Source organism: Ammodytes marinus (genome assembly GCF_949987685.1).
Source record: "Ammodytes marinus genome assembly, chromosome: 10".
NCBI classification, from domain to species: Eukaryota; Metazoa; Chordata; class Actinopteri; order Uranoscopiformes; family Ammodytidae; genus Ammodytes; species Ammodytes marinus.
In genome coordinates this window covers 6132213-6146887 of record NC_137214.1, presented here as the reverse complement: position 1 = coordinate 6146887, position 14675 = coordinate 6132213, and the positions used below count along the sequence as shown (strand labels likewise).

Genomic DNA, 14675 nt, shown 5'->3' with positions numbered 1-14675 from the left:
GTAAGGTGAGATAGGCTATGTATTTTATTAAGTAATGACCGTTTAGTTATATAAACAAAATAATGCTCTCTCTTAACATTCCTTTTCCAACAAATATAGCAAACAGTCAGAGCATGCCTGGTGCTTAACCTAGCCTACTGTGAACACTCATAACCGACATTCCTTGAGAACACTGATAACAAAAAAATATTAAAAAATGTTTAAAAGTGTCTATAGAGCGAGAAGGTGAGCTTAACTTTTATCCTAGTGAATTAAGGTGAGATATCTCTCGCCAAAAAGATGAACAAATACTGTTGGTGTCATTTGTATTCATAAATAATTTCTCTTGTTCAGCTGTTGCCATGGTGAGCTGGTTACTTGGCCATATGCCATGTGGGCGTCTGCCAGGCCTCTGTCACCTCAATGACAATATGTTTTACACAGTGTTCAGTTCAGATCTGTAGTGTGTCCCCACAAGGCCACGTATAGTCTTTTTTGCAGCAAGGGGCATTCTGTCTGAAATCAATCACTTTTTTTTTTAACCTCACCCCTTTCCCATTTGAACTATAGCCTACATGTTGAGAGAAAGTGTTACAACACTTGGTTTGATGAACAATGAATGACCATACACCAGAATAAACACATATCTTCTTCAAGAGTGACACAACAGTACGGCTCTCTGATTATTGGATAGCTTACAAGGTTTTCCCACAGTTTCAATAATTTTGGTCTAATATCAACAATATGCATTATAAATATGTGTACTGCATGGCCAAGAAAAAGGTCACACATGAAAATATTTTGTTAGACCTTCAGCTTTGATTATTAAGGCACATATTCATCGTAGCACATTTTGATAAGCTTTTTTTTGCACATACTGTTGCTTAAAGGCCTACTTCACCGGTGGGAATATGAAGGTGTATTGAATTCTGAGATCCCATGTAGTATAAATGTGCAAAAAAAATAAAAATCGGTTCATCCTAGCCTGAGAAAAGGCAGAAAGAGTGTTTTTTTTAACCCTATATTAATCTTACTGTGACATCACAGTAAGATAAATATAGGGTTAAAAAAAAAATTACTTTGTAAATATTACTGTGATGTCACAGTAGGAGAAATCACAGTAATATTTACAAAGTAAGGTTTTTTTTTAACCCTATATTTATCTTACTGTGATGTCACAGTAAGATTAATATAGGGTTAAAAAAACACTATTTCTGCCTTTTCTCAGGCTAGGATGAACCAATTTCAATTTTTTTTGCACATTTATACTACATAGGATCTCAGAATTCAATACACCTTCATATTCAAACCGGTGAAGTAGGCCTTTAAGCTAAACCTGACCAACTTATTTTGGGGTGAGTTGGAAAATAGCCTGGACAGATGTATTGTATATTCAAAGGAAAGCCTTTGGTCTGAGTTGCAGAAGGCATGGGATAACATTGTGTTGAAGTTCTCAGAAAATTTGCCAGAGAAATGTGCTGCTGTAATTGCTGCAAAAGATAGACATACCAAATATTAAAGTTAGAAGTGGCTAAAAACCTTGGGACTCATTTCATCTGATATTAGTTGGGCTCAGAACAACCATCTGCATATTTCATGAACATTATGAATTCATGAACATCACGGAATTAAATCATGTTTTTGAGGCAGAAAAAAATAATAATCAGATCTGTCAGGTGTGTAATATTATGTAGGAATAGAACACCTGACAGGTCTGAAATAAATACATTTTACAAATTAAATTTACGTTTATATATATTATATATATGCTTATAGGTTAAATTATGTGTATAAGATGGATGTATCATTGTATAGGTTCTTCTTTTGGGCTTGTTTTGTATTTCTTTCTGGCAACACTGGTAATGGGGCGAGGGGCTGTCAGTTTTATTGTCCACCACATGAGGGCGACACTGAGCTCGCTGTTTCCTCAAAGGCCCGGACGCCTAGCGGTCACATCGATATTTGCAGCGCCGCCCGTCAGACAGTGAGCCATCGGAGTCGGCTGTGCTGCTTGGAGATGGCGTCCCTTCTGCAGCCGGATAGAGTCAACTATCTGGTTCGTGGAGAGAAACGGATCAGAGCCCCTTTATCTCAGCTGTATTTCTGTCGCTACTGCAGTGAGCTACGGTCTCTGGAATGTGTGTCTCACGAGGTACGTGGACGTTTTCTGCCCCACTCCCCTTCTGCTAGCTGTTAGCTTCATCTGGTCAGCAGCTATTTTGTTGTTAGCCGACTTGCTAGTAGCTTTGACAGGTAGGCGGGATTATCCCCACCGCCTCGCGCACTGTATGGCTAAACTGCTTGTCAATCAAGGTTCCTCCTTATCTCATTGGCTGTCAGCGACGTTTAACTTCCGTTGTGCCGAGTACAGCTTCAATGGGCTATAACAAGCTTGTTAGCTACCTCTTGATTGCTTCAGTTTAACGCTTAAAATATTCACCTTTCTCACATATTAATGACATTAGCAGCATGTCCGTCAAGTATAAAACATGTGTTACCACGTGAGTCTCCCCCAGCTAACCGATTCATTGTCTAATCGCGGCTTGTTAACGTGGCTCACAGTTATGGACACCACACCCAGAAGGATGTAGCTTGTATCTATTACAACTTCACAATACCAGTCGGGTGATTTTTACTTTGCAAACATTTGATTACTGAGAGTTCAGAAGATAAACCATGAATCTTGCCTGATGATGAAAACATTCAGAGTCCTCCTTATTTGTCAGTGTACCACACTGCCTAAATAAGTGCTCGGTATATTTCATTATAATCCCTTTTCTGTGTCTAGAAGTTATCAAAATCACTTTGATAATATCACAATTAGGATGCCAGTTAAATACACTATTAAGACGTGGGCTGGATTGATTGACAGTTGGTCTTACTTGCTCTCTTGCCCGGTGATGTTCAGGTGGACTCCCACTATTGTCCGAGCTGTCTGGAGAACATGCCGTCCGCAGAGGCCAAGCTGAAGAAGAACAGGTGAGACGCATAGAGAGGGACTTCCATCCCCCCCATTCCTTACCTCATCTCGTATTTCTGTCATTATTCCGTCCTTGCTTTCATCAATTACCTGAACGATGTGTTGTAGGTGTGCAAACTGTTTCGACTGCCCATGCTGCATGCACACGCTGTCCACTCGAGCCACCAATATCCCCGCTCCGCTGCCCGACGATCCCACCAAGACGGCCATGAAGAAGGCCTACTACCTGGCCTGTGGCTTCTGTCGCTGGACCTCCAGGGATGTGGGCATGGCTGACAAATCAGTCGGTGGGTTGCTGGACCACATTGTTATATATTCACACCAATAGTTTTATTAAGAACGGCAGCAAAACACTTATTATTTGTCAAGGTACTGCTTTCGGGTCTACAGTCGCTCATTTGTTCAGTGGTTGTTGGTGTATTTATCTCTCATTGTAAGTCTACTTTCACTACAGCCAGCGGTGGGTGGCAGGAGCCGGAGAACCCTCACACTCAGCGGGTAAGTCTTTAAGCCCTGTGGTCATTTCAAATATCTCTCGAGTTGCTCACATGTTTTCTGATCTCACATGACTTATCTTTTATAAATACATGTGTCTCTGAATAAGACGCATGCGCACGCACACACACACACACACACACACACACACACACACACACACACACACACACACACACACACACACACACACACACACACACACACACACACACACACACACACACACACACACACACACACACACACACACACACACCTCATAATAAGTGGTTGCTTAGGCCACGCAAAGCATAAATTCCCCCTTTTCATGTCTTCCCAATTGAAGTTATTGTCAGAGCAAATTCTCTTGTATCTTTTGTGCAGTTTTTCTTTTCCACAGCATCAATACGTTCTGTCATGTGTGTTCCCTGCAGATCAACAAGCTGATTGAGTATTACCAGCAGCTGGCCCACAGAGAGAAGCAGGACAGAGACCGCAAGAAAATGGCCAGGAGACGACAGTGCATGCCACTGGCCTTCTCGGTATTCTACTCCCTCTGAGCTCAGCTCTGCCTCTTTCACAAATTGCCATACCTACTTTACTTTAAAAAGTGTTACACAGCCTTGTCTCACTGTAACTTCTTTCAAAATGTGACGGTACTATTGGTAAAACAAGACTTATACCTCTTTTCCACTGAGCGTTCAGTTCAGTTCGGTATGGCTCGGCACAATTTTAATTTGCGTTTTCCAACGTAGAAAGTTGGGAAGGGTACCACACAAAAGCCTACCAAGACTGGTACTTGTATCTGCAGTGAAAGCCAGATGTAGGGTTACTGTTCTGGACCAAACCGTGCCAGACTGAACTGTGCTGCTCAGTGGAAACGAGGCATTAGATCAACAATGATATGCATTTCCAGAGATGATTCTACAGATGTTTTTCATAAATATGAATAAGATTAACAAGAGTATCCCCAACATTTGAGACATTTAGGATATTACCGGTATATGATATACATATCCATTAACCAAAGCAGGAGTGAATTCTTAGCTGTATCAACTGCTGTGGTGTTTTCTTGGAGTGCAAAAAATACTGACACTATGTCTATACTTAGGTTGATAGCTATCAAAGTGATGTACAAGTGATTTACAAGTTGGTTTCAAAAAGTTTCCCATTCGCATAGAAATTTAAAGCGACAAAAGAAAAGCACCTGATTGGTTCAAAATGTACTTTTTGAAATGAAGCGTTCTGATTCGCTGACACACGGTGTTCATGCTTGGCACATTGTTCCCACCTCCTGCATTCTGCTTCTATAATAATTAACATCCAATAATGCAATCGGCTTTCTCCTATTGTGTATTGGAGCCATTTTGAAACAGCGGTCGTTTTGCTCATCACTGATGCATTTTCTGTTTGCTGTTGCATGCCACTAAACAAATGCCACTAATGTTTGCTGAATCGCTTTGGTTTTTCACCTGGTTCTTTGTTCTCTCCTCTTTTTTTTTCTTTGCTTCTGCACTCTGATTTTGGTTTTCACCCCCCCTCCCACCTCCCCCCCTCCGCTCCTCCCCCCAGCAACACACTATTCATGTGGTGGTGAGTTGTTTATTTTTCACAACTTGGATAGTCTCATCTCTTAACGGTAGCACTGTCTTCTGCTGTTACGTAGTGACCTCACAGATCACATGAAAGTCTCCTCGGCTTAATCAGACTGAGAGCCCACACAATGGGAGCATTTATGTCAGTTAGAGGGAGAGAAGAAGAAATACAAGACTTTGTTGAAATCTGTGTAAGAAGATCAAAATACTTCACATGGACAATAAGTCAAGACGTTTCAGTCCGTCTGTTGATTCTCTCCCACTAGCCTGGGCAGAAAGGCTCCTCTGTGTGTGTGTGTGTGTGTGTGTGTGTCTCTCTCTCTCTTACCACAATGAAATAGTTTTTGGCTTACTCGTGCTTTATTGCAATGTCAATTATAATTTCTTTCAATTTTTTCTTTAATTTGTAGAAGTTCTCAAGAAGTTGTCATAAATTCCCCTTTCGGGTCGAGATCTTTAATCGTTAAAAAAAAAGTAGTCGTGTAGAAGGATGGTTGTACATTAGGTCATTTCATAGATAGTGTTGAGTCCTCCTTCACTTCCATGCATGAAGAATACCTGATCTTCTTGTTTATTGTCCGTGAAATTCACTCGCAGGAAAAATATGGCCTTGGTACCAGACTGCAGAGGCAGAGGCCGGGAGCTCCCATATCGAGCCTGGCTGGCCTTTCGTAAGTCTTTTTGTCACGTTGTGGAATGAATGCAGTTTCTGAAGCCACACATGTATTACAATTACACTTTTTTTTCTTCTCTCTAGTCCAATTTGTGTTCTGTTTTGTCCCGCCCAGTAACTGCACGTAGTGTATACACATGCCTTCAATATTTGAAATGGGTGACTTAGATAAATTGGTTTCTTACCTTCCAAAGTGCCAAGAAAAATGTATTTGCAGAGCCTTGAAACTTGGCTTGAGATCCAGAGGTAACCCATCACAGTGAACAGACCCTCACCCTTTATTTTTTAAATCAAATTTACATCATGGCCTCGTAGCCTTTTTACATGTCAACACAGCGATGCGTTCAAGTACACTGATTAACATCTGAAAGTCATAATTGACCCACAAATCTCTGGAGAAAGCTTGTTGTCAAAATCAGTGAATATCTCCTCATTATCCGCTACCTGTCGGTATTGTGTGTGTGTGTGTGTGCTGAAGAAAAAAAGAAATCCAATGTTAATAATACACAGCTTATGCTCTGTAAACGGGTATGTGAACCAAGTGGCTCGGACTGAAGCACAATAGCTAGCAACAATGCTACGATAATAGGCTAAGCAACTGATCAGCTTATCATTTTGGCTTTGGTAAGTATTTGGCTTTTTGAAACACTCGGTTCGAAGCAAGCCCGGTTCTTCACATACCCGTGTACAGAGTCTAGACAGTGTATTCAAAATGTATTAGTTTTTGGTACACACACACACACACACACACTGTACGTACAGGTAGCAGATAGTGAGGAGTTATTCACTGAATTGGACTGTGTGATTTTGACAACATGCGTTCTCCAGAGGTGCCATCTTTTATGAGAGATGCCAACAGCTGTTTGATAGCAGTGTTTGTGTTGCTTCACTAGCCTGAAAGAGGGCGAGGACCAGAAGGAGATCACCATTGAACCTGCCCAGGCCCTGGATGAAGTGGAGCCCCTGCCTGAAGACTGTTATACCAGGCCCATCAGCCTACCAGAGGGTACGTGTGTTTAGACCTCACTCCAACATACTCCATCACTTTGGTCTCTGTGATTGAGTGATTCAGTCAATCTGCATGTTGTTGTTTCTTTTTATTTCCATGTGCAGAATTCTATTTCCGCTACATTTAATTTAACTTTATTTTGCATTCTTCTTTTATATTTATATAGTTCACCTTCTCTCTACACTTATTAATCTGCACTGTGTCCTAGCACTACTTTTTGTGTTTATTTGTGTCTCAGGGGTTGCTCTCTTCACTCTGTATATTTCTCTTATACATGTTCTTCTTTTATATTGCATTGTTGAGAGGGGCCTGGGACTTAAGAATTGTGTTGCCAATGACTGCTGCTGTAGTTGTTGTGCATATGAAACAATAAAGCCTCTTGATATCCTTCCAGTGACCACTCTGCGCCAGCGTCTGCTGCAGCCTGACTTCCAGCCTGCGGGAGCGTCCCAGCTCCACCCCAGACACAAACACCTGCTGATGAAGCGCTCGCTGCGCTGCAGGGTCAGTGTGCCGTGCCAAGGGGTTATCCTCTTTTTAATTCTTGCTTTTATGTGTCTTTATGATGTTTTGGATGTAATGTATTTTACTTACGGGGCGACCGTGGCTCAGGTGGTAGAGCGGCTTGGCCAATGTTCCAAGGGTTGGCGGTTCAATCCCCGCTCTGCCACCTGTGTCATGGTTGTTGTGTCCTTGGGCAAGGACACAACCTTGCCTGGTGTGAATGTGAATGACTGCTGTATGTTTGAGGTGGTGGTTGGAGGGGCCGTAGGCGCTGAATGGCAGCCACGTTTCCGTCAGTCTGCCCCAGGGCAGCTGTGGCTACTATCGTAGTTTACCACCACCAGTATGACTGTGTGTGAATGAATGGAACCTGGAACCCTGTAAAGTGCTTTGAGTGCCTAGAAAAGCGCCATATAAATCCAATCCATTGTTATTATCATTATTATTACTTATTTTACTGTACAGAACTTTGGTCCGCCTCGGCTGTTATAAATGTGCTATTTAAATAAAGTTGACTTGACTTATCATCCAATCAAATGCTGCTGTTTGTCTGTGTACATATTCAAATAATACTTCTTTTCTGCTTTCTTTTCCTCCTCCAGAAATGTGAGCACAATTTGAGCAAGCCAGAGTTTAATCCCACTTCAATCAAGTTTAAGATTCAGCTGGTGGCAGTGTGAGTTATCGGGGCCATCAGATCATTCTGCCCCTAAACATGTGTTCTCTCTGTTTATAATGAATGACAAATCTAAATCAGCCTGAAGCCTGCTGTAGTCTAATTAGATTAAGATCCAAAAGATTCAGTGTTGCCAAATGCAACTCCAAGCACATGTTCAGGAAATGATACATGGCAAAGAAGCTTAATCCACATCCAGGAAATAGTTCCATTTCAAATATTGTCCTGGAAAATAAATACATCCAGTGTATTGATGTATTGAATCCATGCTGTAGAAATAACATGCAGACAGAGTTCACTGTTTGTGTTGGCTTTTGTTTTTAAATGGGTACCACCAAGGATCAGCCTATTGGTGTGGTTGAATACTGTCATATAGTATCTGTCTGTTAAAACGTATTGACAGGCCTTCTGCCCTTTTCCTCCCACAGGAGTTATATCCCCGAAGTGAGAATTATGTCCATTCCAAATCTCCGGAACTTGAAGGTCAGTGTGTGTGTGTGTGTGTGTGTGTGTGTGTGCCCTGGGTTCTGCCTTATTGAATATAGAGAGATATTTTTACTCATTCTGTCCATGGTCATAACCTCAATAAGTGGAGAGACTGTAACATGAGACATTTTACTGAGGTGGTCATGAGCTGCACTGCTTTTTACTTTTTTTTATAAGTGAACTCAACCATGGAAAATGTGTTCTGGGTTTAAACAATGTTCTTTGTATTCTGTGTGTCTAGGAGAGCCAAGTGCTGCTGACCCTGACCAACCCAGTGGAGAACATCACCCACGTCACCCTGTCTGAGTGTGACCAAGAAGACCCCGATGACATCAACAGCACTGCCAAGGTATTTGATGGGACCCAACTCTCATTTAAAATGCTTCAAATAAACTGCAGTGGTTGACCTATATGTTTTTTTTTTTTTTTTCAATGACCGATGCCAATACAGATATATTTAGAGAGCAGGATGGCAGATTTATTATGCCGATATATTATATTATGTTATGTTATATTTAGGGCTGTCAAACGATTAAAATTTTTAATCAGATTAATCACAGGATTCTGTGGATTAATCACGTTTAATTTTACAATTCGAAATATGCCCGAAAAATTCGAATTTTCTCTGTATATTGTTGTATGAACGGATAAGATAAAGGACAGAAGGTGGATATGTACATTTAAAATTAGAATTTTTATTAATTGAAAATCCAAATGATGGTTTTAATACTGAAAATAAATTTTAATCAAACTAAAATATATACCTACCACACATATAGGCTATATAATGGCATTTATTTGGTGAATCTATAGGTTGTGCATTCTGGAATACAACTTGATTACAGTGTGTGTGTGTGTGTGTGTATACGCGCGAACACGTCCTAGGGGACTGTTCATTTGTGCCAGGAAGCCAACGTTATGTTGATGTCTACTCACACACACCTCTGAAAACTGCAGACGTTTGTGTCCTCGCGGGCTCTGAACAGAGCGGACAATGTTTCTCCTCCTGTTGCTCTCGACATCAACTGTCACCCGCGGCAGTTGATTTTATATACTATCTATGCCCCCGACACAGACGTGACCGTTAGCAGTTTAAAACACGGCATGTGCTAGCGTGCTGTGATGTTTGGCTGCGCGCAGCTACTGATCCTGGGTCAGCCACAACGTTTCAGTGGCTGTAGTACAGAGCCGGTCGGATGCACGGGGCGGATCATTCTGCCCATGCGTTAATTGCGATAAAAAAAATTAACGCATTAATTCCAGAAATTAATCACCCTGCGTTAACGTGTGTGTGTGTGTGTGTGTGTGTGTGTGTGTGTGTGTGTGTGTGTGTGTGTGTGTGTGTGTGTGTGTGTGTGTGTGTGTGTGTGTGTGTGTGTGTGTGTGTGTGTGTGTGTGTGTGTGTGTGTGTGTGTGTGTGTGTGTGTGTGTGTGTGTGTGTGTGTGTGTGTGTGTGTGTGTGTGTGTGTGTGTGTGTGTGTGTGTGTGTGTGTGTGCGCGTGCGTGCATCAGATATCAGACTGACAACTCTCTGATCCATGTACCGATCCAAATTCCATAGTCCGTTTTTACATTGTTTTTCAAAATTATTAGTATGAAAATTAAAAATGTAAAACCATAGCTGTGTGATATAGCACACATTTAAAAATATTTTAGAATTTAAAAAGTCCTATGTTCTTCTGTATTCAAACCGTTCCAGGCAGTTCAGATGAACCTTTATGCATTTCTGTATATTTCTTTTGCTCTTTCAAATGGATTTTCTGTGTCGTTTAAGCCTTCCTTACCTTACGCATAAAATCGCAACCAAGAAAGAAATGTATAACCGGACAGTATCGGTATCCAAAACCAAGATAACGGAATTTTGATCGCACTGAATAATAGTGGCTGGGTGCATCTCTACTCTGTGACTATGGGCTGTTTTGTCTTGGCCTCTTGTGTTTTTAGCGGCTACGTCATGGGGGTCACTCTGAGTAAGGAAGCGCTCCTGGCCAAAAACAGAGCATCTTCATGACCCACTTCCATTCACATTAAGGTGCAAAGCGGTGTGCGCTGTCCCTTTCATTCCACTTGATTTGATATTCAAACACCTTGAGGGGCAGCGAGAGCCACAGTGAGCCATACTGAGCTTGATTTAATTGACGGGGCTCTTTCCAAGGACGCCCTTTGCTCACCTCTTGCATATATATTACATGCTGTATCCGAACCATTGTATATGATTACCGATGCCTTCAAGGAGAAGGTATACTAATAGCACTCAGAGATGTGATGCAAACTTCCCTTTTCCGTCCCGTCCCACATGGCAAAAATCTGACTGGTTTTCTGAGCAGTGCAAACACTCACCAGCTGTGCTCAAATCAGATCATTTTTTGGGGACACACTTTTCCCCTTGAAGTTGACACAGAGCAGTGCAACCTCCAAGCAAGTGGTGCTTTTACAAAGCTGAGGCCTCCTGAAATGACAAAGTGGTCACTCATAGAGCTGTTGTCAAGAGGGACTTAGAAGATTGGACCAAATTGCCTTACACTTGTTCATTGTACTCTCTCTCCTTTCATCTTGGTCCATTCTCTAATACTTCCGTGAAAATTGCTGTTATCTGCCATTTCAAAAGGTTAACTATTGCTCACAAGATAGGTCCTACTTAACTGAAAAAGTCCAGTTTCTGTGAATGTGGACTGGAGGCGTCATGTTTCCACATCACACTTGAATAAGGGCTCTTTCACACCTACTGTGTTTGGGTCGACACTTTTGCTCCAGTGCTTCTTCTTCTTGTTAAAGAGGAGGTCTCTCGGTACCCTTCCTAACTAACTCAGGTGCAGTTTGGTTGTGGTGAAAAGATGACAGGTCCAACCCAACTGCAGGAATCACTGTGTAAAGGCCAGGACACACCAGTCCGACATGTTCCGACTACGCAAAAAATGGAGTCGGCCATTTCAGGAAGCTCCAGTCTTCCCGTCGGGGCCAAGGAACACACCGAGACGACTGTTTATTTTCCGTACGCTCGCGGGACGTAATGTCTCCACAACAGCAGGCGGCGCTAATCTGTATTGTGGCCCGAAAAAATACGAAAGCCGGAAATGATTGGACATCTCTCTAGAGCATAAACATAGATAGAAATACGTATTTATATTTATGGACCATAAGAGCACAATTTTTAGCAGAGAGTGTCGAGCATGGTGTCGAGCAGTCAACAAGGGTTGATGCATGTGAGTACTCTCAAAACGAAACGAACAAACACATTAAAACGATGGCTAGCTGTTGTTAGCTGTTTGTGCTACCCGCCTCACTTCCGGGCTTCACTGATTCGCTAGTCCTCCACCAATCAAATTGCTCCAAATGAAAGACGGTCGGCCGCCGATTGAACATGTTCAATCGGGCTGGTGTGTCCTGGCCTTAACAAGCTCCCGTAGCCAGCTACCTTATGCATTATAGGATGAGCAAGACCATCTACTTTCTGTAGTTTCTTTCTGTAGTTTTTCCTGCATGGAATTCTGACCAATTGTTAGGCAGTTCAGGGACTATGTTTTTACTCTGCCTCAGACACATTTGGTGAAGAGAGCGTTCTCACATGGCTTATGCCGTTGTGGTTCACTTCAACTGATTTGGACCAGAGGAAACGATAGGTGTCAAAGAGAACTGAACATATATAAAAAAAAAATTAAACAATGTATCATTCTTGCATCTGGTGCAAGCGGCCCTAAATTGCATATTACACCACACATGTTGTATGCTGTGTCAGAATTACACACACAGACACGTCTTAAAATAAGAGTTCTAGAAAGCACAGCCTTCTAGTGTGTGACTTTGAGCAGCCATTGTTCTGCACAGTGAAGGACAAACATTCAAGGGAAGAGACACAACAGTTTTTATTTTATTAATTTTTTTTAATCTTTTGTAACGGAAAAGGCATATGATGTTTAAAATCTAGGTCAACTCATCCGATAGTGACTGAATGTTGGAACTGTGTCGTTTTAGGTTGTAGTCCCCAGCAAGGAACTGGTGTTGGCAGGAAAGGATGCTGCTGCTGAGTACGATGAACTGGCTGAACCCCAGGACTTCCAGGATGACCCAGAGTAAGCTCACTCACTCACTCTCTCACTCAGACACTGACTCTCACTCACTCACTCACTCACTCACTCACTCACTCACTCACTCACTCACTCACTCACTCACTCACTCACTCACTCACTCACTCACTCACTCACTCACTCACTCACTCACTCACTCACTCACTCACTCACTCACTCACTCACTACTGTACATGTAGTACAAAAGCATATACGCACAAGCACACACACACACACAGGGTGCGCGGTGACTCTTTAACCTGATCTCTGCATCGTTTCTTTTCTCCACAGCATCGTTGCCTTCAGGAAATCCAACAAGATTGGTTTCTTCATCAAAGTGATCCCTCAGAAAGAGGAGGACGGTGACGTCACCGTGTCGTTCAAGATCAGACATGACTTCCGTAACCTGGCGGCTCCCGTCAGGCCGAGCGAGGAGGGAGGAGACACTGGGGCCACAGAGGCAGTTTGGCTCACCCACCACGTAGAGCTCAGACTGGGCCCACTAGCTCCCTGAACACCCACTACTCCAATGTTAACCAATCAACCAGTGCTAATGTTGCGTTTCTTTTGAACTCGTTTCCTTTTTAAACGGTTGGATTTCATTTAATTTGCAATTTATTTCTGATTCTGCTTATCAATATTTAATAATTATTTGTATCAGATTTTTTTTTTTTTTTTTTTAGTTTTAAGCTTAAATTGCACCATCAGAAAAAACCCTTAAGAAAGCATAGAGTGATTGCATGACAGCCCAGTTTTTAAAAACTCCATCAAACCCTGGCTGACTGCAGATGAACTGATAAGTGCATATAAATAAATAAATAAATAAGTACCAAAAACATACTGCACCACATCTTCAACACTAACCCATCCATCAGATAAACAAAAGCACTTTTAATGTGGTGGGGTACTTACAGGAAACACAACCTTATATAAATACACATATTAATAAACTGTTAAGTTTTGTTTGAAAGTTACATTTCACTGTTGCTAGAATGTTTTAAGATGACCTAAGTTGTGCTTACAGTATTTTCCTTTAAAATTGCTAAACGCCACTTAGACCTCGCAGCCTCTGTTAAATTTTTTATGCTGTCTCTGTCTCCATACTTAATTATGTTTTGTCTTATTAAATGAATGGGCGGTGGATTTCTCTGCGTAAAAACAAATAGCCTTTAACGTTGGTGGAAAAATAGCAGCTTAGAGGGAGTACTTGTACAGTAATACAACGCGATGGAGATTATAAGAAATGGTAGTGTATAAATGAGTGAGCAGTCGAAATCCTACTTGAGAACAATCAGCCTATGTATCCTTGTCAACGACCCTTCTCTGCAGTCAATATCGCATTAACACGCATGCTTCAACTATAGTAAATATCGCACACGTTTAGACAGCGTCAGCACAGTTACTGAACGCGTACTGTTTTCTTATCAGAAAGGTGGTTGTCGGGTCGCAGGTCATTTTACTATTGTATGAAGTCAAAACAATATTAACCCTCATTAGGCAGTATACGTATGGAGAGGCTGTGTAAAAACGCTCTGTGTATTAGCACATTGAGTGCAAAGTGTTCATCATTTAAATGCAGTGAGAAACTATCATTCTTTTTCTGATTTTTTTTTTTAATGTATGGTGTTGATTTGTAGAATTGGCTGACTTCTCTCTCAGTGTGCGTACTGTAGTAAGCTGCTGTCACGTTTGGTCTCGCGAGTGTTAGACAAACAAACAGTTAATCCTATGTACGGGCTAATAAAACAATGTGATGCTGTAACAGGCCTCCTGACTTATTATTTGGTGTGGTCTAGGGCTGACATAAGTGTATAGAGGATAACATTCCTAACTTATTACAATTAACACATCCTTCTGTCATGACCTTCAGAATAGTGCTAAGAATGATTTATGGAACTTAAAATGTTGTAATCTCTTTAGAGGTTGAGATTTTTTTTGTATTGAAAAAGAAACTTCTGTTGAGATAATGGCCATTCAAAGGTGGTTGTGTAGGATAAATATGCAAACGCAAACAGACAAAATATTGTCAAAACAACACCTAAATGTACATTTTGGATCTTTTATGTATACTTGTATGAAGGAAGACATGTTATGGAGGCAAAATTGCAACAAATCTAAAAAATTGACTGGTGCTAGAAAAAAACAATGTTTTTGCCTGACATGTCTCAAGTCCTACTGATCACACAAACTCCTTTGTGCTGTGTTCATTCTCACCACAGGATGGCGCTACAG

General features: G+C 41.5%; 1 protein-coding gene across 1 annotated transcript; it reads left to right on the top strand.

Annotated features, from left to right (window-relative positions):
* Positions 1-1967: 1967 nt before the first annotated feature.
* On the top strand, positions 1968-14198 carry dctn4 (dynactin 4). Its single transcript, XM_080035249.1, has 13 exons — positions 1968-2131; positions 2888-2958; positions 3068-3246; positions 3414-3457; positions 3871-3978; positions 5629-5702; positions 6598-6710; positions 7108-7217; positions 7820-7893; positions 8322-8376; positions 8621-8728; positions 12352-12449; positions 12735-14198. The coding sequence occupies exons 1-13, from the start codon at positions 1997-1999 to the stop codon at positions 12955-12957; spliced, it is 1392 nt and encodes a 463-aa protein (XP_079891375.1). The 5' UTR covers positions 1968-1996; the 3' UTR covers positions 12958-14198.
* Positions 14199-14675: the final 477 nt, after the last annotated feature.